Consider the following 27,145-nt stretch of genomic DNA (forward strand, 5'->3'; position numbering starts at 1 on the left):
CGCGTCCGGGTCCGCTAGTAAATATATAGGACGTTATATTATTTGTTTTATATGACTAAATATGCGAATATAGAGTAGATTTTTGTTCATTTTTCAAAATGGTTCAAAATTCAATTGTTATCGTGAAATTTGTTGAGACAGTCGTGGCGCAGCAGTACATGGGTGTGAATGTAACGCGACGGTTGTGGGTTTGATCCCCACTCGAGAAAGTGAAATATTTATTTACAATTATATTTTATCAGTATTATCATTTAACAAAATATGATAACGACAAAAAAAACAATACAGTGATTTGAATTTTGTTTAATTTAATTTGCAACAGAGTTAAAATATAGAATTAAAATATCCAGTTAAAAAGCTTATTCTAAATTATGCAATGGGATTAGGGTCCCAAGCATATTTACAATTTACAGATCCAAGGGAGTCGATGAGCGAGATATCTTTAGGTGAAAGATTTAAATTAATCTGAATATTTTCAATAATCCGATGTTGATTTGTTGACTTTGGAATGACTGCAACTCCTTGTTCAACAGTCCACGCGAGTAAAACCTGGGCCGGAGATGCTTGGTGTTGTTTTGCTATATCCTTAATTATTTGATCATCTATTAACGAGGTATTGCTGACCGCCAGACCCCCAAACGAACAATATGCCTGAAGACGTATGTTGTTACTGTCGCAATATTTTAATAGATCATTTTGGTAATAATGTGGATGCCATTCAACCTGCAATAGTTTAAGGTAATTCTTAAACCACCTAGTTACTTCTAATAATGTTTGACAAATTTCTCTTCAGCAGTTATTATTTCAGGCTAAAAATATATAATTTTAAATTATGATTTTCTTACCTGGTTTACCATTGGTGGAACGTCACTTGATTCCATCAGTTGTGCTAAGTGTTTAACTGTAAAATTTGATACTCCAATTGCTCGGACTTTACCTTCGTCATAAAGCTTTGTGAATACTTTCCAAGTTTCTATGCGCAGTGATGCGTTCTTAGGGCTTTGTGCATTTATTTTTGCTGCACCAGGAAAGTGAATGAGATACAAATCAATATAATCTAAACCTAAATTTCGCAGGGATGTATCAAAAGCACTTTGCACGAATTCAGCTCCAAGATCGGATGGTGCTATAAAAAAATAATTAAGTACATAATTTTTTCATGAATAATCAACTAAAATTAGGAACAAAACTGTTTTAAACGATATAAACTATTAACAACAAGATTAATAATTTATACTAATAATAATAACATTTTGAAAAATAAACATCAGAAATACTTGCACAACTTTGTTGTCACGAATATGTCTTCACGAACCAGTCCATATTTTGGTAGTAACTCTCTTAAAGCGTTTCCAAGAAACTTTTCATTCTGGTAAACAGCAGCAGTGTCTAAAAATGATATGATTTAAGAAGAAGGATATTTTAATAAGTTTATTAAGTTGTAACTTTTTTTAGTTGTTCTCTTACCAAAAAGCCTGTATCCAGCACCGAGAGCATAGTCCACTGCCTTGTATATAACTTCACTATCACGGACACGATACGTTCCCACTAAAACAATTGGTTATTCAAAATTATAAAGTTAATATACTTTGTACCGAATAAAATTATTTATATATTAATGAATTAATTAAATTTAACACTAATAATAGTATTATTGAAGAAAGTGATATGCTTAACATTATTAATAATATGTCTTTCTGCACATGATAAAAGAGCATACTCACATCCTACAGCTGGCATCTTGACCCCATTTCTCAATGTAAATTGCAAGTTTCCAAGATTTTGTTTTCCGGCCATTACGAAACTGTTGGTTTGAACAAGTCTAAAATAAGTAAAAGTTTATCTTTATTCATGTAGCACCAGGATTATTATTACACTGACTCCAGAATCCGGCAGAAAGTGGGAAACGGAGTGACACTAGGTTCCCTCTGCCTACTCTGCTGTGTGCGGGATACAGCGTGAACCTGATTTAATTTTTAATTTAAATTTAAATTTACAGTAAATTGACACCAAACGGATTGGTACTTGCAAAGTGAATGTTAACCAGTAAATAATAGTCCATTTAAGTAGACGCGGAAACGGAAGTAAGCGATTCCAATTAGGAGAACGTTATAAAAACCCACCAGTCGAACAGTGCTTTGGGAACACAATTGTTTGTGTTTAGGTAATCTATTGATGTTAAAGAATTTAAAATTCTTATAATTTATTATGATTAAGTTAATTATTATTTTATTTGAATTAATTGCGATTTTCTCTTTCCCAAAAATTATTAATATTAAAATATCTAAAAAAAAATATTATTATAACATTTTCACACTTCAAATTTCAATTGATTTACTTAATTATTTTGTCCTAATAGGAAAAAGTGATCCACAAGTAAATTCTTCATCCTTTTTTATTGTTAAATAATAACTTACACCATAATGTTACCTATATAAGCGTAATAAAGAAACTGTCAACATATTGAAATATACGAGTCCAATACAAGAAAAATAACTGAAAACAACTCGTTAGGTTCCATAAAAGTAATAAATACAGCGGCCGTGGCAGAGGGACAATTGCATGCACGCGACAGTTGCTTTTTTGTCATGACCGCCTATATCCCCATTTGGCCAATAATGAGAATCGGTGATCTCATGGCGCCTCGTCATGTCTTTAAGCAGTCACGCGGACCAAAATAACCGCCAGCCGTGCCCTGATGCAACTGCCGAATCAGATTCGAGTGGAAGAAATATAGGCCAATTTCATATTAACTAGATAGATACATTTGTTAAGCAGCTAGCTTTGTAAATAGGAGAGCCCAGCTCTGTTATAGACTAATTCTGCAAGGGTAATTGTAATAACTATTTTTGAACCTTATGTTAATATGAATTTAACATATAAAAATATCTTTGGAGTATATTTAATTTTCCACATAAAGAATTTAAGAGGTTCAGACAAAAAATTCAATAACTTTCCTAACCTTAATTGCACTGCAATGGATACTCAAATATGAGACATTCGGTGCTATACAGAATTTTTAATTTCTTTGTAAACTCCGTGTTCTGTTATATCCAAAACTGGCTGTACAATCAATACATCGAAGTACATATTTAAAATGACCAATTCGGAGAAACATGTTACGGGTACAGTGCATTGAACTGACTATAAATTCACGTAACACTTACCAAAGCATTTGTTTACTCGATTCAGAGATTTTGGTAGAAATCTAATAGTTCTTGTGACTCATGTATCTACTAGTCACATACTTTCTCAAAGAGAACTAACTTCTCTTTACAGTGTTAATTAGTAAAACACAGTTTTGTGGGTGAATGAACGTTTAGTGGATTTACAGTTGTGTTTTTTTAATGTTGGTATTTAAACTGTATTCGTATAGTAACGTCTTATTTTTTATAGTTGTCTTCAATATATCAATGCTGGCTTTATTATAAGCGTCCGCTATAGGCAACAGAATAAACAAAGTAAAGTTAACATTTGGTTTAACCTTTGTTCTAAGTTTTAAATTTAAAAGAAAATAATTTACAACTAACATATTTTCACAAAATTAGTTCAAATAAAAAAGTAAAAAAAAAATTTTAAGTTAAACGGTTTTATATTGCAGATAAATGTACTAAAAGCTAAAAAATAATTTCATAGAAATTATGATTACTAAAATTTAATCGTGGGGCACGTCCAATATCTACAATTGAAAGACATAGCGTGAGACTTCACCCACCTAGTGGTAAGTAGCAAGTGTCCCCACGATTTTATTTTAGTAATCATAATTTCTATGAAATTATTTTTTAGCTTTTAGTACATTTATCTGCAATATAAAACCGTTTAACTTAAAATTTTTTTTTACTTTTTTATTTTTAAGTTTTTAGTTTTTATTTCTCATGCTATTCAATTCGTTGAAATGAGGCTCGATGTCTCATTATTGCAAGGTTAATGGAGAATGTTACGAACGACCCCCCCAGAGGTCCAATAGAGGGACAAGGCTATGTACAACAAGATGTGCCTGAATCTTGAGGGGAAAACGCTAACGACATATCATTTTTATCCACCTAGTGCCATACAGTTCTCGGCGCGCTTTTACCTTTTACCTTGGGTGGTGTACCCCTAGCGACGTCTCATTTTTAGGCACCCTATAGCCACACAGTCCCCGACAGGATACCAGATCTTGACTTAGGTGGGAGATTCATATTGTAATTGTGTATAGTATACTGTATTATACTTACCAAGCCCTTTATTTTGATACCCATATTGATGGGATTGAAAACTACATTATCCGCCATTTTGTAGCAGTGGCCATCTTTGATTTTGATTTTGTATAGTGCCCTGAATTCTACTTGACAAGCCCTTTCATTTGATACCCATATTGATGGGATCGAAAAAAACTAACTTGTCCGCCATCTTGTAGCGGCGGCCATCTTGGATTTTGATTTTGTGTAGTCCACTGAATTCTACTTGACAAGCCCTTTCATTTGATACCCGTATTGATAGGATTGAAAAAAACTAACTTGTCCGCCATCTTGTAGTGTTGGCCATCTTGGATTTTGATTTTGTATAGTCCACTGAATTCTACTTGACAAGCCCTTTCATTTGATACCCATATTGATGGGATTGAAAAAAACTAAGTTGTCCGCCATCTTGTAGCGGCGGCCATCTTGGATTCACAATAATATTGAATATGGATAATTGTATTGTCACCAGAATCAAAGGCGTATACCAAATTTCAGATCAATCGGTTAACGGGAAGAGGGTTAAATTTCAATTACTAAATTTGACCCAAACAAACAAACAAACGGGGTGAGCTAAATAAAACCGTTTAAAAATAGTTTGTCATATAGACGATAAAAACGACCTGTACGTTTATCCAAGACAACGACCACTGGACAAGAGCGAAGAGTTTACCACCCTTTTCCCTTCATCTAAAATTTTAAAATTAATAATATCGTCCTCTAATAATCACAATCCGAAATATAAGGTGCAATGGGTGTCTCCTATAGAAAATTATGAATATATTATAACAGTGGACACCTAATAAATGGAAACACTGGCAATCAGTTTGATTACAGAAAAGTAAAGAGTAGAAATAATTTATAAATATATTTAAATAATTATAATAAAAAAATACAGACTAAAAATACTAAAACCGCGATAGGGTGTTTTGTATGAAACAATATTTATACATACATATTTTTACATAAGTTTGTATGTTTTTACTATGAGCTTTTTGACTTATCAGCATATCACTTGAAAATAATAGAACAAAATTAAAATACAAGGTATTCCAAGACTGTATTATTTACATAATACTGACAGACATATAACGAAGAATAAATACAAATAGTAATAGACAATAATAAAGAATTCAATTAAGCTAAATTTCTTTTACAACTGTTTCTAAATTAAGTATCAATTAGGGGACGGTCGTGACGCTGGAGCACAAGTATACGACTATCAACATGACAGGTTGGGGGTTGGATTCCCATTAGGGAAAGTGAAATATTTAATAACTTCATTTCTTGGCTTTAGTTTTGTTTAAAATGGCGGCATTCAGCTCCGCCACTGGAAATGCAATGTCTTCAGAATTCAGCGGAAAAAGGGGGACAGAAGTGTCTAAATGGGAACGGAGTGACTTACCACTAGGTTCTCAAGTTGAAGCTCTTGAAGCTATTAATAATACAAAAATATAACTTACAATATTGTAATGCGTAATAAATGGGTTATAATATTTGCAATAATTATTGAAGTAGGTGTAGGTTTTTACGGCGTAGGCGCTCCGTAGATGTCATCATATTCAAATACAGAATATAACTAGCATGTCGTATCTACGGTGGATCAAGGTCGAGGAACGTCAGTATCTATTCATTTAACCCTTATGTATCCTCTGCAATATTTAGAAATCCAATGTATCATCTAAAAATATATATTAGTTCAGTAGGACTGTGCTGACTATACATGATAGTTAAGGGTTCTGTTCTCACTAGGAATAATAATTATTTTTAAATGAAAATGAAACTGCATATAGGGTAAAATATTTGAAACCCAGAATTAAAAAAAATAATCAAGGTACCTCAACGGTTTGGACGTAGGATTTTTTTTTTCATTTTACGATTTTTATCCATCCTGTATTACGTGTCACGCACACATACGTATGCGACGTTGCCGCTTTGACAGGTAAGTGTGTGCGTGCCTATGTTATACTTTACAAATGGCGTTTTATTTTAAAACGATAATTTTATTATTTATTTTGTTTGAAAAAAAAACTTTTTCATTTTTGAGAATTATTTTTTTTCCGAATTATATTAGGCTTTTATAGAGTAGTTAAAACTGTGGTTTTATTTAAAGTGGCGCTGACAATTCCACCCTGTATAATTAACATTATGTAATTAACGATGTTATAAGCAAATGCCACTGCGAAATATTAAATATATAATGTATAGTAAGAATTATTTAAAAGGTAATAGGTATATAAATAAAAGGTAATTGCATGCATTGAAAAGTAGTATTTCATGTTATTTTTCCATAATATTTTTACTTAAATACGATTTTATTGCCATATTATCTTCGTATCTACGCAACAATATAAGTAATCTAATTTTGTTTTTAGTTTGATAGTGACTGATAGAGTGTACCAATCGATACCAATTAAATGCTATAAAACGGTAATTGCGTATTTAGTTACAATAAAATCCATACGAAGGAACTGCTAGGGCTATTAAAGCAAATTTGTACACGGTAGGTCAAACGTAGGCGTTACCTGAGTCACATGGCGTTGTAATGTCTTTACATACATACTCCTATATATGTCTTTAAAAATATGATAATTAATACTCAATAGATAATCTTATAGATGTCAAAGTGGAGGAAAATCTAGTGTCTTAACACTCCGTTCCTCATTTTGTACGCAACTTTCAAGATATAGCATTAGTGAAATTGACGCCGAACTCGTCTTATTCTTAGTGCTTGTCTATTGTCCATATTAAGCAAAGTTGCTAACTATATTAGTTATTGTAAGTGGGAGTCACAATTTGATGTCATTATTTAAATTTATCTATACAATTAATATAGCAAGGTAAACAAGATTGTATCGATGGATATGTCTTTATTTTCATGATAAAATTGTAATTAATAATAACTCAAACAGTATTATACTATCGTAAGTTAAGTAAGTGTACTTAATATATTTAGATTAGGTACACTTTAGAGCAAATCTATTATACTGATAACGTGGTTAATGCGTATCTATTAATAATAAGGACAACATTAAAACCTTTTGTATAGGTTAAAAAGAAGAAATACCTGAAGTTTATTAAAAAAATCAAGTTCTTCTTTTATCAGCTTAGTGCTAAGAGACCCCGCCCCCCAGGCGGCAGCGGACCGTGGAACTCAACGCCGCGCATTATCTTGGTACCAGAGTGAAGAAATGAGAGTATTAACTTCCCCGAGTGTAAATCGATCGCACGACCGTCGCATTTACAGTCATGTACAGTCACACGCTGTGCCTCTGCAACACGATGACCTCAACAATTCGAATTTCTAATGGTATTTCTAGATACTAAATATGGATCCGTAAAGATATTTACTATAGTTCCAGGTTCATTAGTAAGGGTACTTACTACTCAGTAGAGGGACTCTGTGCGTAAATTAGGATCAGCTTGAATTCTAAAGACTTTGCAGATATTTATATCTAAATGGAACTCGATCAAGTTTGAAATTATGTTAAAATGACGATTTGCAAAAACGGTTTTAATTTTTTTTAGGTAAGGGGAAAATGTAAATTAAAGAAAAAGAAATTAAATTGAAAGTCTTGACTAATAATTTATCAAAAGTTCTCTAGATTTACTTGAAAGAAGTCAGCATTTCCTGAATGATTATTATATTTTATTGAAATCACTAAAACATAAAAATTAAATTGAAAAAAAGAACAAATTATCATTTATAACGTTTCCACGTAACTGTCAGCTAGTCAAGGTAATGCAAGGTCCTTGTTTCCGAAGACAGAGACTCCACAAGTACGAAGAGGATAAAAAGTGGATGCCATAGGAGCTGTGCAGGGCCAAAAAGTAGACGCATTCCATTGTCGATTGCAAACGAGACTCGCCGCTTTGCACTGGAGTCGCAGAACTCCAGAATAACCTAACTGACTACAGAATAAATGTGGATGCGGTATAAATTATATTTTTGATCCTATTGAAGATTTCCTAAATTTATGTTTGTTGTTTGTATTAATGGCTGGAAGTATCTTTGTACTGCAACAACACTAAAATTCCTGACATGGTAATTTAAGTTAATTATGCCAAATTTGAGGTTTAATTTCTAATCATTGCTATGGAATTTCAATACATCTGGTCTGAAACATATTAAGTTTCAATTAGAATTATTTTATCATAAATTTTATCGCGTCCATAGTTCGTGGTTTTGAGTTGTATCGGCCCAGTGCAGGGCGTAATGCGGTGCAATCACCGAGCGTTCCCGTGAGAACGCGACCGACACCCGTGCAGCCACATGCCATGTGAAAAGGTCAAGCACCGAAGTGCTTTGCGAAAATTTATACGAAAATTTACTTGAACTTATTTTTAGTTAATATTTCAGTTTTACGCTGTATCCCGTACACAGCAGGATAGGCAGAGGGAACCTAGTGTTAAGACACTCCGTTCCCCACTTTCTACTGGAAGCATTGCGTTAATATTTAAAACGTAGATTTTATATACGAGTAGTCATATGTAGTGGTTAAAAAGAATTAATTTTGTGGAATAATCTTTTCTATAATTTAAAAAAAAAAATATTTTTTCTATAATTATAATTAATAACTACGTATTTTTTAATATATATTTTCAAATGTTATTACATTTAACGAAAATGAATAAATGAAAGGATTACTTAATTAATAAATCTAAAAATAAATATATTAGTTAATATATCTATTTTTCTAGGACGTTTCACTACGTCAAGCTAAACCAATCTCGTAGGTTTGTCCATTGGGATTTTTACCAATTAACTAATTTATTTATAACGAGGCAAACACGTTACGGTAATTTAGGCCGAGTCGTTGTCCCTTAACAACTTGAAGGACGGACAAACCTGCATTCCACACTGAGAGGATCAAGTTTTTGCACAATTTCTTAGGAGTAACCGTCTATTACCGTATTTGAAATAGACGTGATAATCAAAGAATATGAGTGTAGTCATGGTTTATATAATATATATATAATTAAAAATATACCAACGTACAAAAACAAAGCACTTTAAATCCTTTTTTTTAATTCTTAAATATTATTAATAGGCAATTTACTATAAGAAACTCTGTTGTTCCTCCCACGATTATTCCGAGAAACCTCTCCGTGTGAAAACATCGAACAATGAATTTAAAGAACGTCGTAGCTCAAAGGAACAGTTCATTGAAGACGCCAAGCAGTACCATTACTAATTGAACCCCTCCGTCCCTTTCATTTCAAGAATTTCCAACTTATGTTGTATGCTTTCATAGAGGTCTTACAAAATTGGCCGACCCGTTCACATATTATCCATTGAGGCTCCTTCACACGGTCAAAGACGACAAAAAATAATACAAAAACCGTTATGTTCCCGAAAAAATATTCCCATCATCCTTGAATATCTCATTGACAAATCTACATAGGCATGTCTTGATAATCGTCAATTACTCAAGATTTTGTAAATAAAATACACTTTCATTTCAAAATTCAAATACATTTATGATAGTCATTTTAACAGTTAAGGACAGGTATAAATATTGCAGAAAGTCAGAAAAATATGGTGGGTTTTCAATTTTTTTTAACTCATCTTACATGCAAAATAAGAAATTTGTGTAAAATGTTAAAATATTTAAGTTTTTCATTTCTACTTGTAGAATATGTATTTGTTGATAGACTTGACAAAAACGACCCTGTCTCTATAATAACGAACACATGGGTCACAAATGTGCGTGGGACCAACACCAAGCGACATTCCTTGAATGGAACGCTTAGTTCATAAAGATACGAAATCGTATCCCATAAACATTCTCACGATATGCAGCAGGCTAGATAACAGTTATCCCACCACATTTTCTGTAAGACGTAATATGTCTTGTATTCTATAACATACGTATAGGAAAAAATATCGTCGTAAATAATATATTTTGATGCAGTAATATAATGAAGATTTAGTAAAAAGATCAACTTTTGGGTATGTAAGGAATGCAAGTACGAGCGCGCTTCGCCTAAGGGTGCATTAAGCTATCATGTATCCAGGTACTCGTCTAGTCTGCATTCTTAAGCCGGACCCGGCTCAAGAATGTCTACAACCAGCAACCCGAGACGGAAGGAGCAGCGGCGGAAGCGGTTCATGGAAATGCTATCCAAACAGCTGAAGGTTCCAAATGCCATAACGATATTCCCTATTGTAAGCCTTCTGTTAATCAAGCAAAGGTTCAAAGTTGTTGGTACGCTTAAATGTACTTAACTATCCTTCATAACCATGAAATGAAATACTTAGGTGCATTTAAAACAACGCTAAGACAAAATTTTCTTCGAATGAAATTGAACCTTATTTTGTGGATCATAAAGAAAATAATGAAACGTTCGTGATATGGAGTTGTATCAATATTAATCGCGAATGTTCGATCCCGCGACGCGCAACCGTTTCGCTCCAGTGTACCGCGCATCCTGCCCTATACAGACTCCAATTTTCTTTAATGTAAGTTTTCTATAAATAAGTAATATACGAATAATTAGCTTCACGAATTATCCCGCATATACTAGGTAGGCAGAGGGAACCTACTGTAAAAAACTCCGTTCGCCACTTCCCGAACAGAACATAATGCCGATCTGCTTTGTAAACCAAAGCTAAGAAATGTAAATATAAATAAACTAGCGGCCCGCTCGCGGTTTCACCCGCGTGAACTATGTTATTATTAATTTCTGTCTCCATAGACAGGACGTAGTCGTCCTAGTGACGTCTATGCAAAATTTGAGACTCCTAGCATTTAGTAACGAATGACAAAGACAAATGTCATTAGTAACGAAGTTTCATACAAACTTTCAACCCCAACAACAACCCCTTAGAAGTCGAATATTACAAATTCCCGTCTTAGCGAGCACCTACGTCCTATAAGTAACTCCTATGCAAAATTTAAGATTCCTAGCACATGTAGTTTCTGAGATTTCTTGATGAGTGAGTGACCTTTCGATTTTATATATATAGATAACTAAATAACTAAAACTAAACCTAAATAACTAATTGTAACCCGTAGTATTTGCTTTAAGATACAATCGGACATCAGAAATCATAACAGTCAAATGTTGATTAAACAATGTATCGGGTCCCGCATGCCTCGCCTCTTTCAATTGTAAGCAATTATTGGAAATCAATTGACATCGAATTGACTGAACAAGGCAAATGGATATTTTTGACCGACTCAAAAAACAGGAGGTTATTAGTTTGACATGTTTCTATCTATTTAGCTTTCAAGCACGTATTCTATAATTATATTAATTGCATGTATCTTCGTCCACAAACTTTTCAGAAACTAAGTCATATTAAGATGACTCTTTTTGTTTTAAAAATGGTATACCACCGGTACGTATACTCCAACTTAGGAATCAGTCTCGTATCTTAATACTAATGTTAGAACAATTGTAGTGATAAATAATTTGGATAATATATGAAGACAGTATTTTATACATCATTCTATTGTTATTATTAATTTCTATTCTTTTCTTTTTTATATTTATATTATAAATTCTATTAAACGAACGTTACGCTTTAAAGGGCCGAGTCTACCTGTAACTTAATGAAATTATGAATGGAGGTGTTCTTAAGATATAACTGCGGTTCGAGTCATCGTATCAATATCAGGCTAGTGGTGAAAGTGAGGTCGTACAGCTTTCTACCGCCGCATTGCCAGTCTACACGGACTTGCGAAACCCACTTTTTTCTATTACAGCTTGGAAATTGGAAAGCTGCAGCTACATTTGAAAGACATAATACTAACAACCGATTAAATTAAATATGTATTTTTTTATTAGACTAAAGAGATCAGAGGTAAAATAAAAATTATATTAATTAAGGGAAAATTCGTGTAAAATTTCAGCCAGGCAGCCATCTCGATTTTACGCATTTCATACGAAACGTCTATAACGCAATGAAAAGGCCTTTAAATATTAAATATGAGTTTCCTAAGTTTAAAATTACGCAAACGCGGTAATATTGCTTACATTATTCTTTTTACGTTATTGTCGTTGACTTCCTTAATACCACCAGTGTATGTTACGTTCTATGTCAGAACATTGGGCTGCGGTGAAAACACAATGAGACATTTTAATTTATTTCAAAATTTCACTAATATCCAATCTTTCGATATCCTGACTCCACCGTCATCTTAAAATAGTCCTTTTTCGACAATAAAGTTAATTTTATATACAAATTTATATATTTATAAAAAAAAATCCTTCAAGTCAAACTCGCTATTAGCAAAGCAACACAATAGGTGTATATCATAGTGTGAGAAGCCATTCTTTGCTTCTTTGAAGGCAAGGAACACAATGTCCATTGTGCAACTTCTGCGGACAAACGACTGGAAACGAGATCCTTATACCGGTTAACACGTAAGTATGAGCGCTTATTTTAAATCTTCTCATAATGATTATTAATAATAGAATAAAGAGTAGAAAACAAAAAATCTAAATTGTTATGAACAATTATATAATTAGTAACCATTTATTATGATATAAATAAAATTGCTAAGACACTTGGTACAAATAATCTAATGAAGTAATAGGTGAAACTAACAATCTCGTACCGGCTTAAAAAATAAAAGAAGTATACATTGATGTGCACTTGTATGACAGACATCAATGACAGCATTATTAGTAAATACGTATATAGGCCTCTTTGTCGTATTTTACCATAGAATAGAAATTAATATTAATGTACCTAAGTAGAGATATAATAAAAAAATCTATTACGTCGTATTTAAGAAAAATAATAAAAATAATAATAAGAGAAGTATGTTTTATTACTAGAAAACAGAGTAATTTGAGATGTGCTCTGTCAAGTTTAGAAGACATCGACCGAAGACTTAAATCTTGTTAGATACTTTTCCTTATTAGAATCTAAAATAATTTTCTTATATGAAATAATTTAATCCTTTATAAATATTATATGAACACTCGATCTGTAACTTTTAGTACATAAAATTTTCATTTGAATCGAATAAGAGTAGGCACGATGACATCACTCCTACAAATTTGGCAATGGCAGGCGTTCGACCTCCAAGCATGTAATGGTTTCGTGACTGCTAGAGGTACCTACTGATAAAACTGCGCACAACCAAAATTAAAACACGTTTTAGTTTTTGGTGGAGTCAGTACCAGTAACAATCAACATATATTATGTTTATATCCTTTTATTTGTTTTGTATTATGTATAAATGATACAGATACGTCGTCATTTACGTTATTATGAAGGTCGATCTTCTATTGCGACATAATAAACATTAAATATGATGTCTAACACAATCGAACACCTTCAGCCGTGGGAAAATCGTTGTCATGGTGGTTAGGCAAGACTCCTCCTTCAATTAATTATATGTCCTGTTTTTTATATAGACGTTGCAAGGCAAATAGATCTTGATATTCTATTTTTAACTTCACAAATGGATTTGTATGACAAAAAAATGGCAATTGTAATTTCCAAAATTAGTATTTTTTACTGATTGATTTGGACTTTAAATTAAAACTGACTTCATTAAAAAATTTAAAACATTCATAAGATTTTTGGATCATGCTTTTCTACTGTACACAACCGTGTTCTCCTTACAACGTGTCATTGGCGAAGTGATTTGTGCTCAACTGGCACGTTCGGAACATCATAATCAAAGGACAACGACAACAATCATGCTGTTTCTAATTATGACATTAAAGAAAGAAACATATATTAAAAAGAGAATTTGTTAATATGGAACTTTTAGGATACAAAAAATATAAAAATCTGATTTCTTACCCTTAGGCAAACAGCCTAACTTTAATATTTCATTAGGTACTCAAGAAAACAATAATATTTATTACTCTCTACACTAGTACCTATATTCTTTAAAGTTGTTGTCACTATATTTAGGGTTTTTTTTACTCTTTTTGTATCTCCTTGAAGAAAGCGTTTAAATACACTATACATTGAAAACAATAAAAACTCCGCCCTTGTATACGGGCAAAACAATGAGAGCTGGTTCTTGGTTGGATCTTGGTATAAAATATTCATACAATTTTTTAAAAAACACCGTAATGTTTCATAAGTAGAATTATCGAAGAAATAAGACCATAAAATATATGTTTTCCTGGAGAGAAAAAACCTTGAATCTTGATTTTACTGATTACGAAGTGAGTTCTGCGAAATAGAAGAATATTTTTATAGTTGTTAACATCTACACTAGCATCTAACCGTTCACATCCGTATAGTCTATTGAGAATATCTCGAAGAGGGAAGGGATTAGATCGGCGTTGAGTCAGCGGCGTGGCCCAAATTCCACAGAACACCATCCGCTAGAAGCAGCCTCAATGGAAAACCATCTACATAGTGCTGCATCCAAGATTCAAAATACTCTGTAGAGCTACATCTAAAATGCCGTTGTTTCATAGTTTGGTTGTCTATGTAGCATTTAACGTCTAGCAGATGCTTTATGGTAGTTGCGGCGCTTAAAATCAGTTCGATTTGGATTTATTTCTTATTAAAAACATGATCAGTTTAGGCTGCTTACATATCGAATATTTTATCAAAGTAAAATGAAAAATAGCTTTAACAACGATGTCTACTTTATATGGAAGTATATAATAACCTGGAAGGTTGTTGAGATAGGGCGCCACCAGTGCACAATGGTCGCTATTATTAGTGGCGACCTTCAGGGCTGAGCCCGGGAATTTCTCTGCTGGTTTCAAGAGTCCTATTTTCTAAGAATCGTGGTGCACGCGAGCACAACGCGCATTTTTAGTTAGTATAGAGATCAAATGCAGATGGGTCCGTTTTGATATTTGATAAATAGTAATAATGTAATCGACATGTTAGGCTTCATTGTCGCTATATAATAGCATTTTAAACTAACTAACTTCATTAGATATGTAACATGAAAAATATTAAATTGACTAAACCGATTGACTGACTTTATTAATAAATCACACCATTTCTATATTGTAATAGATTTCTTGCTACATTTAATAACACATTTTTATGACTTGACTGGTACGTAAATAGTTAATATGAGACTTATAAATTTTTATTTATAATAATAAAAACCTAATTTCTGATCATTCATTCTTAATACAAAATTACATTAGCATCAATAGCATAAGTATTTTTCCAAGAAATAAACCATAAGTTATAAAGGTGCGAGATGGTGGAGGCTTACTATAAATTCCTTTGCCTTCTTAGCGCCAGCCTACCTGTGGAGTAAAAAAAGTATTCTGGTTGTAGGGCCGAGTCGGCGCTTTTGAGATAATTTATAAGGCTTTGCCTTTCTTGGAATTTCGAAATCTCGCTGAGATAGTCCAACGAGCCCAAGTCACAGCTTCAGCAAACGGAATGCAAGCATAACGGATTTAGATAGGAAAAAACAGTGTATTGTCGAAGCATATTGTGTTATCTTGAAAAAATTTCCAATTTAAAAATCCCATTATTGGTGTATAAATTCGTTTTAAATTTATTGGTTGTGATGACGATAAGCAAGTTATTAGGACTGAAAATTGCAATAAAGAAAAATATATAAATTTTGACATTTACCTGTAGGTTAGGTACCAATAGTTTGTTTATGTGAATATAAAAATTTGGAATAAAATGGAAATTATATTTATACTAAATACGGTGTAGGTAACTAAGTTAGTTTTGTACCAGCGTAAAATTTAGTTAAATTAAATTATACAAATATTGAATATTTTTTATTAAGAAATTTAGAAACTAATTTGAGGTTTTATATGTGAAAAGTGTAAATGTCACATACACATAAAATTTTGTAAACGTTACAAAATTTGGAGTCTTCGCCTCAATCTACTCGTATTATATAATGCTACCTACCTACTTGCTACATTGGGTTAATACCCACCCGTCCAGATATTTCTGGGAAAAGAAGGCCACATACCAATTTCTGGTACGCCATTGGCCATACTGCTTACACCCAAGAGATCGGCTCATAAGTTCCTTTTAATTTTTCAGACCCGTTTTGGACTCTATTACCGTAGAGATTCATGGTGGTAAGTTTTTAAAACTTTTGTAAGTGTAATATAAAAATACGTGTAAAGCCTTAAGGAAAATGAAATATATAAGGCATGTAGCATGTTTTAAAAATGTTTTGATTGAAATATTAAGCAATACTTTTGTATATATAGAAACAGAAGGTAGTTTGAAATAACAAAGATGATGATGAACTTTTTTTGTAACTTTACCATCTCTCTATACTTTGATGTTAAAATAATAAATTATGTGAGCTTATGTCAAACGATATTTCTTAGTTATTACTATATTATAGTCTAAAAAAAAGCGTGATCGCGGCGAAACCTTCAAGTAGCGAGCTATGCGTATTACCCTATCCTTTGTAAATGATACCGACCTTGGTTACAAGACATCTATTGACATACACTTTAATTTTTCATCGACATTTTAAGTATACATAAAACAAAAGTTCATAGCACGATTATAATCTGATAAAATTAATAAAATATGACTTATTCTTTTAATACCAGATTATTGAAATTATCTTTATGAATAATGATAAATATTTGAAAAAACAAAATGTTGCAAAAAATCATATGAATTGATATCTATATATAGTTATCCTATAATGGAGCTGGTCGAAAAAAAACCTGAATAGTCCAAAATCGGAGACCAAATTTAATTTTCCGAACATCCCCATTCGGAATCAGAGCACCAAAATCAATTCTTTATATAAGTATGAACAAATGCGCAAACAAATTTACTTACACTATTGTCATTGGTTCGTAAAAATATCGCATAAAATGTTTAAATTTGTATAAAAAAACAAAAACAATTGCTTCAAACGTACTTAGCGTCATCGTAAATATTTTAAAATGTTAAATGTACAAGATATAAAAAAATATAAATAAATATTATTGTTTTAGTGCATACATCTATTTAAGCTTCTGTTCTTAAAAATATTTTTGAATAAATATATACCTATTTTAAACTCATCTTTTATTGCTTGACTGATTACGAATGAACATAGTAACTTGAAAGCCCTACCTATTAACTCGCTCTATTCACTAAATATGAATTAATTAAAGCTAGTATTGAGGAGAGTAGTTAAAACCATAATTATATCAACATTTATGACAATTACATAAATCACATACCGTGTAATGTAGCCTCAGTTGAGAAAAAAAGTAACAGCTTCGAATTTAATAATGTATTATAAATAATAATTTTCATATATTTTCCACAGTATATTTACAAGAGGAAAAACAACGTTGCACCATTTTATGTGAGATCATCGATTTTCCTGCGGCGCACCATGGGCAGTAGGCGGAACCCTCCGGTACGGTAGTGAGCGCGGTATGTTGCTTAGAGCACACGTCCTATTCGGCTAAATGCCGGAAAAGGCCGATAAGGCCCTAAACTATTAGAAACAAAGTTAAAACGGATGAATATGGATTTCTGGACCAAGTTGCTTGTTTCACTAATAAATTGTAATGGCGATACGGAACCGTCATCGGTACAACAACAACAGTCAGGTAATTCCATGCACAGATGTTGATCAAAAACAAAACAATTAGTGTTATACGTTTAATTAGTAGGTATGTTCGTCGGTATAAAGTTGTAAATATGTATTTAAATATTAATTAGTATATCTAATCTAATTTAGAAATGTTTTTATTTCTGTTTTAAAAGTTAATGATTAATAAACAAAATTATTGACTGGCTACGTGTTAGTTTAGAGTCGTCTAAATAAACAGAAATTATCTTATGGACCTCACCATGTACCTACTTAGTATCCACTGTACAGATTATAATAAGAAAATTCTAGTCATATTCATAAATAATACAAGAGCTCACATTTATACAGACTATTATTGCATATAGACATTAGCTTAGAAAGAAAAAATATTACGTTATAGTCTGTTGCATCTGAATCGCCTTGGAGTGGAATCTAATAATTGGACAAGCATTAACCGTTATTATTATTAGCCTGCATTGTTAATGGAATACACAATTTGGACGATTTAAAACCTTGGCGTTCATCCTATCCTAAACACTACTGAACGAATTGAGATGAGAATTTATAATAACATAGCACCAGAATAGCACATAGGCTATAATTTATGTAAAGATTCTGTAAAATTTGGCTATAATATAACAATAAGTTTAAGCGGGCGAAGCCGCGCGTGGGTTGCTGACGATCTGGCTTGATATTAACACAAGACTTTGGGGATGAAGCGACAGCTGTCAAGCACGTGGAGCAGCAGCTGCGTAACGCCCGCGCACGAGCAAGCTGCTAACACACCTGCCAAACTTTACCTCAATTTTTTTACAATTTATATCAGCATAATAGACGATACATCGGCATCTGCTCTGTTTTTTTATTTAATTTCATTTGATGGTAGGTTAATATATGTACCTATAAAACTTCACATGCTGTAGATTTGAGATTAAAATGTTAAATTAACTCATATTGTTATTTTATGATATAAACGATAACTATTTAATCTATGCAAAGTTTGTGTGGATGAAATTGATAAATAATAAATTCTTTGAAAATCTTGTTATGCATCTAATTTACCTATTAGCTTCATTTATACATTTCTAATATTCTTACTACTGAATTGAGAGTTTTTTTCCTATTAGGTATAAGAAACCAATAAATATATACCTCATTGTGTTAATTTTATATCTATTATGGGTACTCTTAAAGATAAGTGATATATCTATATAGAATATTCTAATTTTTATATGGTTTTCATTTATAAAAAGGTTTTTTAATTATATTTTATAGCTTAACTTTTTGTTATTATTTATTATCTATTCTAATATATCCAATCAAGGAATCAAGAAAGGAAATCTGTATAGTGTCACAATTCACATTAATAATTTCAATATAACCTAAGGTACATGCGGTCAGGGTTAATTCGGGCGCTCAGAATGTTGTCATATGCTGTAGATAAACCTTAGTTTTTTTTACATTTGACCCCCGTGGTCAATTCTCTATTCATTCGTAGTAGACGAATCCAAGCAAATGCAAAAGCTAGAAGATAAAATATTACAACATATTTAAAATTCAGGTCCTGCAGTTGCATGATTGTTTACATAAATAATCTGTCTTTTATATAACGTCATATTTTACGTAACAATATTTATCATTAGATCAGTTCGCCTACTTGCGTCTTCAATAACAATCGTGTATAAGAGATTATTCTTCGAATATTTCATTTGAGTAAATTTATAGACGTGCTTCATCGACTGAAACATCTAAGTTGTCAAACGTCAAATAAATAAAGCTAAAATAAAAATATATTTACACATTGACAGTTTCAACTAATTAAACTTATTTTTCTAGGCATGCAAGATGGGATTCCATCTGAAGAACCGGACGACGAAGCAGCCGGGCCCTCTAGAGGAGCCCTGCCCAAATGTAAGTATATACTTATCCCTTAATATTAATACCACGCACTATACTTATATTAACATCAAGTAGTAACTAAGTAACTAACTAGTAAGCAATGATAACGAGAAAAATACTTACAAAAATGTGTTTATGTTGTTGTTTATAAAGAAGTGTACATAAAATTGAAAACAGCTGTTAAAACTTAAAATTAGTTGGCACTGGACTGGCTATCTATTAGTTTTTGGCGGTAGCGGGGTGAGGGTGGGGCGGTGCGCCGGCCATTAGAATTTAGAACCAAACTAATAACACGAAGGGCTTTTTCTGAACGTGACGCACGCTCACGCAGCGCTGCTATGCTATAGTATAGCCGCCGACTGCCGACTTGGCGTGCTCTGTGTGTAGTCTGTGGACGCGGTAGATATCGTCGACGGTCGAAGTCGATTCTGCCAACGGGCCGACAGTTGCGAGTTTCGCGCTCATGAAATAGTTGTGTCGTAGCATACTTCATTGTTGGATATTGTGATTTTTAATGGATTAAAAGTAAAAGTGGGTTTATAACTGTTGAAACATTGGAGTTAAAAGTGTTCATATGATCAAGGATTTTGTGGACTACCAATGGATTCACTAAAAGGTGAATGTTTTTCCTACCTGCTTGTTTGTCAAATTTCAGGAAACGTGAAAATTTAGCTACACACGTTATGTATATTTCATTTTTGTCCTCCTCGTGCCTTGTGGTAATTATCTTTTATTTAATAGGAACTGTTGTGTATTAGTTATATTGAATCGTGATCTTGCTTTTAATTACCATCGAAGCAAACGTCATATTAACACGTCAGCACATTTTTGTATAATAATTAATATTTCTCTCACTTAATGCAATTATTCGAGGGTTATTCGTTTAAATTACTTAATTTATTTATCTTATTTATATAATAGAATATTTAGCTTAAGTACAAGAAATTAGTACAACCTCGCGAACAGCTGTGAACGTTCTAAGGCCGTTACGTAGATATTCTACGGAAATTTTCAATTCAAATTTCATATCTAATTCAATCTAGAATTTTGATGTTTTATTTTATCAAAAATGTTGTATACTGTATTCTTTTGATTATCAATAATGCACACAATATATTACTATTTAAATAGTATATTAGCTTAATTTACATCCATTAATGTAATTAAATTTATTAGTCAGATTTTATAATAATAATTGTTTTCCTTATTTCAAATGTCATATAGATAACATTAATCACTTCCCAGAATCCACACGCTTAAAGTATTAAAATTTACAAAAGATAGCACTATCTATGAATACCATATAACCTTTTTCTTTTGTTAAAACAATAAGCCATAATAGTTGGTGCCTTTTAAAAATAATATTTTAAAATTTACCTACAAGTTTTTATATTTAAAGAATAACTTCAAATGATTATTTAACTATTTTAATTTGGCAAAACAATATGAACAGAAGTTTATTCGCTAACAACTTATGGCCATGTCATTTGTCCTCGCTGTGCTTATCACCCAATTGTGCCTCTGAGTATAATTTTCTGCTATGACATCACATCTTTATATGAAGTAATTAACATTTAATATGTTTGTTTTTTTCTTTAAACAAGATAAATACATTAATCCTTGTCCCGGCATCCATTGTTCTATTTATGTTATCTTGACATCAACATTAAAGTTTTACTTTGTTGTATTATAAAAGAAAAATACTACTAACGCCATCTGTTCCACAACCAAAGTACTAACTAAATATTTATATTATTGTTGTCGGATACAATATAATATTATGTTAATTAAAATTTAAGTATATATATTTGTTTGATTATAAAACTTCACACAAGGAAATATTGAATGTTTTCAATGAGGTGTTGGAAGTCAAATGGTTAAATACCATAAAAAATATAATAATATGCTACAAAATTGTACTGTATTATTTGTTGTTAAGTGTTGTCCAGTTTAGTCATTATTATGCTTTGAAGTTACAGTAAAAACTTGTAACTAGCTTCAGTCAAAGCAGAATGTATGTTGGTTGAAATCTACACATCCTCACCATGAAAAGATACTACTTTTACCTACTGTTTTTGACTTCTGTCTCCTACAAATTCAAAATTCCGAGACGCTCGTTCTCAAAGGCGTAAAAGATAAAATAATTTGGTTTCCTATCATCCTTTGTGTAAAAGTTGAAATATTTTGATTTTTGGTTGTAATATTAAATCTATACTATGTTAAAAACCATATAACAGCACATCATTTTCCTCCTTGTTTCGCAGAGCACAATCTAGTCTATGTTTTAGCTATAGCTTGCAAATTCTCAGATCCGAGTCTAATACTCGTGGGAGTATTCTATCGTGTCGTAATTCCAAATAGCTTGTTGGCGCTCGCGGCTTCCTATTAGAGATATCTCTTCCTACAATTGCTACATTCAAGTAATTGCTTTAACTAGCCTTCTAATCGGATAATATTTGTTTACTGTTTCTAATATCTATTCATTCATATTCAAAAATAGCTGATGGGTCACGTCCATTCATTCAGTTTTATCGTATGCCTCTGTTGTATAAATAAGCACCCCATCTGGCGGATGTTCATTTCCTTCGATAGCGTTTCCGGACCATATCCTTTAGGGTTTTGTATCTATACGTGACAAGCGGTGATTGTAAATAGTCTTAAACTCTCATGCAGGAGATATGTTCGATTAGGAATAGTGCTAAGATTACAGCGATGTAATTGGAATGATATTGCTGAAGATGTAATACAAGTACACATAGCACTGCGTAGATGCTACAGCGAGGCGTTGGAATTCGAAAGCCGAGCGCCGACCACCCATAGGCATGAGAACGCGGCCCCGTCCCCTTCCCCACGGCTTACTACGGCGCCGCCTCTCGCCGCTCTCTCAAGGCACAATGCTGAATTTCATTTGCTCTCAGCTTATGAACCTTGGATGCGGGCCTTTTATTTTATTTTCCTTGTCTGTCCATTTTAATGGAAGCACATGTCGAAATCTTGTAAGTGTTGTTCTACAAATAAAACACTTATTATAATTCAAAGGACAAAGGTTAGAAATATTTAGTACAATTAAGAATGTTTCATTGTTTACATTTTGTAAAATACATCATAGAGTCAAATTTATTAACAATAATAATAAATCATTTCAAAAACTAGATAAATAATAATAGCACCAGCATTTCGTAACTAGGGCCTTAATCATATAAACGTTCCTCTATGGAATGCATACATTTTTGACAGGTCCCGTACATATAAACGGATGTATAGTATAGGTAGGCGGCTAGAGTCCGCATTCCTCACCGTCACGTTTTTTCGGTACTGCTTAGAACCGGCTCGCTTGCAGTACCACCACATTCCACAGGGCCCTTTTTACGCTGTGTGGTCGCGGTTTCCGCCGGGACGGCAACGCCTCGTCTCAGATATGAATGAAACCGAGTCGGAGCGGCAACGCCGCGCCAGACGCTATCCTGATTGAGAACTGCAGCTCTCCCGCGTCGTCCCCTCTCGCTTGTTCCTACTATCAAGTAGAATAAGTATGCGGCACCGGCGTAGCAACAGCTTGAATCGCGGTGGTCATACTTTATTTACCATGTGTCAACCACACGCGATAATTACCATCGCCGTGTTGGTCCTCCCAACAAAAGATAAAATTATGCATGGCTCGTTTAAAAATATTATATAAATAGCATAAAAATATTAGATATACCTATACAAATAATGTCTTTGTATTGAAATTTTTAAGAAAATAATTGTGCTACATATATTTGTTAATAATGGAAAGACCTCGTAAATGGAACAGCGTGAGAGACCCCAGCACAGACGACACAGCTGTGCCAGGCACGGGGCACCCCACGTAGGCGAATTTGAACCCTCCTAAAAGTGTGCACGCATGCGCAACAGTCACGTCGATGCTGCCCGCGACCCTCCGCCGTACGCGACATTACTAACAACAGAGCTTACTATGCCCGTCTAGTCCCGTACCCATTATATCAAAATTACACTAAATTATATTATTTACAGTTTAATTCGTATTAAATTTTGACTATAGTTGTTAAAATGTGTGTTGTGTGTGATACGTGAATCACGTGTTAATAAACCTAAAAATGCCTTTGCTAGTTGACAATAAACTCCGAAATGGTAATTATTGATCGCCTTTTTTAGCAGCCATTAGTGTTAACTCGTGCAGTTTTTGTGAAGATGCTCGTTTATTGCGTATAAAAACAAATTAGAATTGATTAAGTATATTTAGATATCAATCTTTTTATTTTTATTTATGTCTTTATATTTTTTTGTTTTTATTTTTTAAATTACATCTTTATTGCTTTTGTTAATAATAAGAACACATCCTATACCATAATCTATTTAATAGAAATCATAAAAACATAAATAGGCTTATATTATTACGAGAAAAAATTGATTGCGGCCATCGAGTGCATGCGCACTGAGTGCACGCAGAGGGCACGGAATGGGAGGAGGCTGCAGAACGTAATGGCCGCGAACTTGTTATATTTCGAAGACACTCGCGTACTCTTTTATTCTATTTATGATATTTTAACATAAACCAAAATAATACATTTGATTTCCTTTCACTCGTTCATACATTTGTGAATGTAAACATGTTGTTTGTATTCATTAATTTCATATTTGTAATGTGTACAAAAATTTTGTTGACATTTTCTGTATAGCTTATTTATACATGCATAGAAATAAAGTAACATAATATTTTTCTTCTTTACAGTATCTGCAAATGCACAACCGGCAGCGGGAATGTTTGCACAATTTTTGAAAAATCATACACTGGTGCTACCTCCAGGATGTGCTTCCAACACAGATACACCCTCGACCTCGCCCACGCCCGCGTCACCTTCGTCTTCGTGCGACAAGCCCGACAACCGAGAGCGCGACGTGTTCGCCTTCTGTCCGGACGCACCTGACATGCGACGCGAAGACGAACGGCTAAAGACATTTATCGGATGGCCCGTCACATTTTTATTACCCGAATCACTCGCGAGGAATGGCTTTTATTATCTGGGCCGCGGCGATGAAGTACGCTGCGCGTTTTGTAAAGTAGAAATTATGAAATGGGTTGCGGGCGACGATCCCGCCAAGGACCACCAGCGCTGGGCGCCTCAGTGCCCTTTCCTGCGGCGGCAGGCGGAATCTGGCAACGTGCCGCGCGAGCCCGCGCCCTCGCTGGCGCCCGCTGGCCACGACGAGTGCGGCGTGCGCGCGCCCCCGCCTGCGCCGGCGCCCCGCATGCCCGGTCCCGTGCACGCGCGCTACGCCTCCGAGGCGGCCCGCCTGCGCAGCTTCAGCGACTGGCCTCGCAGTATGAAGCAGAAGCCTGAGGAACTCGCCGAAGCGGGATTCTTCTACACCGGCCAGGGTGACAAAACTAAGTGCTTCTACTGTGACGGCGGACTCAAGGACTGGGAGAACGACGACGTGCCGTGGGAGCAGCACGCGCGCTGGTTCGACCGGTGCGCCTACGTGCAGCTGGTCAAAGGCCGAGAGTACGTCCAGAAGGTGATCACGGAAGCGTGCGCCCTCCCCGCCCCCAAGGAACAGCCTGAGAAGCCCGCCAAACCTACGAGTGATACTGCTGACAATAACATAGATGACACTAAATTATGTAAAATCTGTTACAACGAGGAGAGAAACGTGGTGTTCGTGCCGTGCGGCCACCTGGTGGCCTGTGCCAAATGCGCGCTTTCGACGGACAAATGCCCCATATGTCGACGGACGTTCACAAATGCAGTGCGGTTTTACTTGTCCTGAACTGGTCCCCCGCGGCACTGGTTGTAGTGAATACGCACGCGCGTCTGGAACACGCGCGTGGTCGCATCGCCGCTCCTCAGTACCTCGCGGCGGACTCGATGACGAGAAGGGGATAACAGTGCTATGTAACTTGACATGTCTCTAAATTATACATTTTATTACTATTAAAAATTGAAATTGAAAATTTATTATCAAAATAAAAATTGTCAGATTTAAATTTGTGATATAATTTTGCATTGATAGCTAGTGTTCATTAATGTTCAATAATAATTATAACAAAAATACTGTAGACGGAAGTGTAAATATTAGCTTTACATTAGATACTGAAATAAACTAAAAAAATTATTTATGAAACAACAGAATTTAATTATTATTTCATCCTGTTAATATATTTATCGTAATGTTAATTATTATGTTCGTGTTTTCTTTCCTACCTACCTAAATAAAAATCAAATAATAAAAAAGATATTGTAGAAACGATGACATTTGTCTTTTCTATAAGCATTCAAATTATTTAGATTAAAGAAAAAGCATACCATCAATGACTTGTTCAAAAAGTAAACTCTTAAAAAGTAATGTTGAACTACATTTTAAAAACGTTTTTCACGTTTTTGTACACAATTATACAGTATAATTGGTTCAGTGATATAGTAATGTATAAAAAATACCACTCCATACCAGAAACATTGCAATATTTATGCAATTCTTATAGACTGAGATCCCAACGCCCCAGATACTACGTCATTTTAGCAAAGAAGTTTTAAGGATTATTAGTCTAAGTAAGAATATACGTACTTACTAACTTGAAAGTGAGGCCTTTTACAGAGGTCTATAAAATTCAAGCTCACCCACGGTAAAGTAGAAACGCTCGTATTTAAATATGTTTTTAAGAATATTGTAAAAAACGCCAATTTGTTATTACCAGACCCTTTACGTGGGCCTTAACTTCCACCAGATGTCCTAAAGGTTGTTTAAAATTGAGGCAAACTACGTTAATATACAAATAAGTTGTTTATCTTGGCCATATCCCTAAAAACCATCTAGGTTCTTAACATGTTTAGGAAAATCTAATATTTTAAAAATCTTTAAAATAAATCCGCTTCACATCCAGGAGGTAGGCAGAGGGAACCTAGTGTTAAGTCTCCCCGTTCGCCCATTTTTTCTAGCATTGCGTGTTGTGTGGCAGAACTGAATGTGGGACTTAAATGGTGCTAACATGAAGAAATTAAAATATTAATAGATAATAATTCACTCTAATATTTAATGGTTAAAAACCTATGAAAGTGATGGGATATTAAGTATGAAAGGTGCCATTATTATATTAAAACTGATACTTAGATATTAAATAGAAAAACTTTTGAGTTTCTTCGCCACTCGTACCTTGTCTCACCAGACACCTGCCCTTCGGTAGTAGCTTAATGTTCAATCGGCGATTCGCTTTTTCTACGCAATACCCGAGTGTTTTATACGGCATACCTTTTTAAACGGTTTTATTTAGCTCACCCCGTTTGTTTATTTGTTTATTTATTTATTTGTTTGGGTCAATTTTTTTTAAAAACAAATAATAGAGGAAATATGTAAAGAATATAATTATATGTCGCAATCAATCAAATATAGTATCGCTAAATGAAGAGCAGCACGTTCGAGTGACGGATGCACCTTCACGACTATGGCAACACTTAACACTAAGTTCACGCGCGAAATCTTAACCTTGTCAGCTCTTTTAAGTCGTAAAATTTCTCGTAATTTGATAAATTTTTGGAATAGTCA

General features: G+C 33.7%; 2 protein-coding genes and 1 long non-coding RNA gene across 10 annotated transcripts; 1 reads left to right on the top strand and 2 right to left on the bottom strand.

Moving 5' to 3' along the window:
* Positions 1-288: 288 nt before the first annotated feature.
* LOC146529306 (uncharacterized) lies at positions 289-19,941 on the bottom strand. 5 transcript variants are annotated; one of them, XM_085202346.1, is made up of 6 exons: positions 19,724-19,941; positions 1,725-1,822; positions 1,468-1,548; positions 1,282-1,389; positions 846-1,126; positions 289-723 (listed from the first exon to the last, which is right to left on the bottom strand). In XM_085202346.1, the coding sequence occupies exons 2-6, from the start codon at positions 1,795-1,797 to the stop codon at positions 370-372; spliced, it is 897 nt and encodes a 298-aa protein (XP_085058472.1). In that variant the 5' UTR covers positions 1,798-1,822; positions 19,724-19,941; the 3' UTR covers positions 289-369. The 5 variants fall into 5 exon arrangements, with proteins under 5 accessions (XP_085058472.1, XP_085058471.1, XP_085058474.1 ...); XM_085202345.1 differs by having other exon boundaries at positions 1,725-1,804; positions 19,724-19,940; XM_085202348.1 differs by lacking the exon at positions 19,724-19,941 and adding an exon at positions 17,340-17,545 and having other exon boundaries at positions 1,725-1,804.
* On the top strand, positions 17,549-25,788 carry Diap1 (Death-associated inhibitor of apoptosis 1). 4 transcript variants are annotated; one of them, XM_085202339.1, is made up of 3 exons: positions 17,549-17,717; positions 19,538-19,612; positions 24,336-25,788. In XM_085202339.1, the coding sequence occupies exons 1-3, from the start codon at positions 17,627-17,629 to the stop codon at positions 25,373-25,375; spliced, it is 1,206 nt and encodes a 401-aa protein (XP_085058465.1). In that variant the 5' UTR covers positions 17,549-17,626; the 3' UTR covers positions 25,376-25,788. The 4 variants fall into 4 exon arrangements, with proteins under 4 accessions (XP_085058465.1, XP_085058467.1, XP_085058468.1 ...); XM_085202341.1 differs by lacking the exons at positions 17,549-17,717; positions 19,538-19,612 and adding an exon at positions 19,992-20,216; XM_085202342.1 differs by lacking the exons at positions 17,549-17,717; positions 19,538-19,612 and adding an exon at positions 20,177-20,319.
* Positions 21,012-23,296, bottom strand: LOC146529308 (uncharacterized). The gene is made up of 2 exons (XR_014879042.1): positions 22,898-23,296; positions 21,012-22,608 (listed from the first exon to the last, which is right to left on the bottom strand). It is a non-coding gene; the product is annotated as an uncharacterized LOC146529308 (long non-coding RNA).
* Positions 25,789-27,145: the final 1,357 nt, after the last annotated feature.

This window comes from Heliconius melpomene, chromosome 18 (assembly GCF_056956725.1).
Source record: "Heliconius melpomene rosina isolate 202511_hmr_F chromosome 18, ASM5695672v1, whole genome shotgun sequence".
Classification (NCBI taxonomy): domain Eukaryota; kingdom Metazoa; phylum Arthropoda; class Insecta; order Lepidoptera; family Nymphalidae; genus Heliconius; species Heliconius melpomene.

What these genes read in the sequence shown, in the direction of transcription:
- LOC146529306 (XM_085202344.1), bottom strand. An exon ending in CAAGATGCCAGCTGTAGGAT is followed by an intron (nt 1,549 to 1,724) that starts GTGAGTATGCTC and finishes CAATTGTTTTAG; the next exon opens with TGGGAACGTATCGTGTCCGT. An exon ending in TGCTGGATACAGGCTTTTTG is followed by an intron (nt 1,390 to 1,467) that starts GTAAGAGAACAA and finishes TATCATTTTTAG; the next exon opens with ACACTGCTGCTGTTTACCAG.
- Diap1 (XM_085202339.1), top strand. Translation starts at nt 17,627, where the DNA reads ATGAATATGGATTTCTGGACCAAGTTGCTTGTTTCACTAATAAATTGT. An exon ending in GGTACAACAACAACAGTCAG is followed by an intron (nt 17,718 to 19,537) that starts GTAATTCCATGC and finishes TTATTTTTCTAG; the next exon opens with GCATGCAAGATGGGATTCCA. An exon ending in TAGAGGAGCCCTGCCCAAAT is followed by an intron (nt 19,613 to 24,335) that starts GTAAGTATATAC and finishes TCTTCTTTACAG; the next exon opens with TATCTGCAAATGCACAACCG.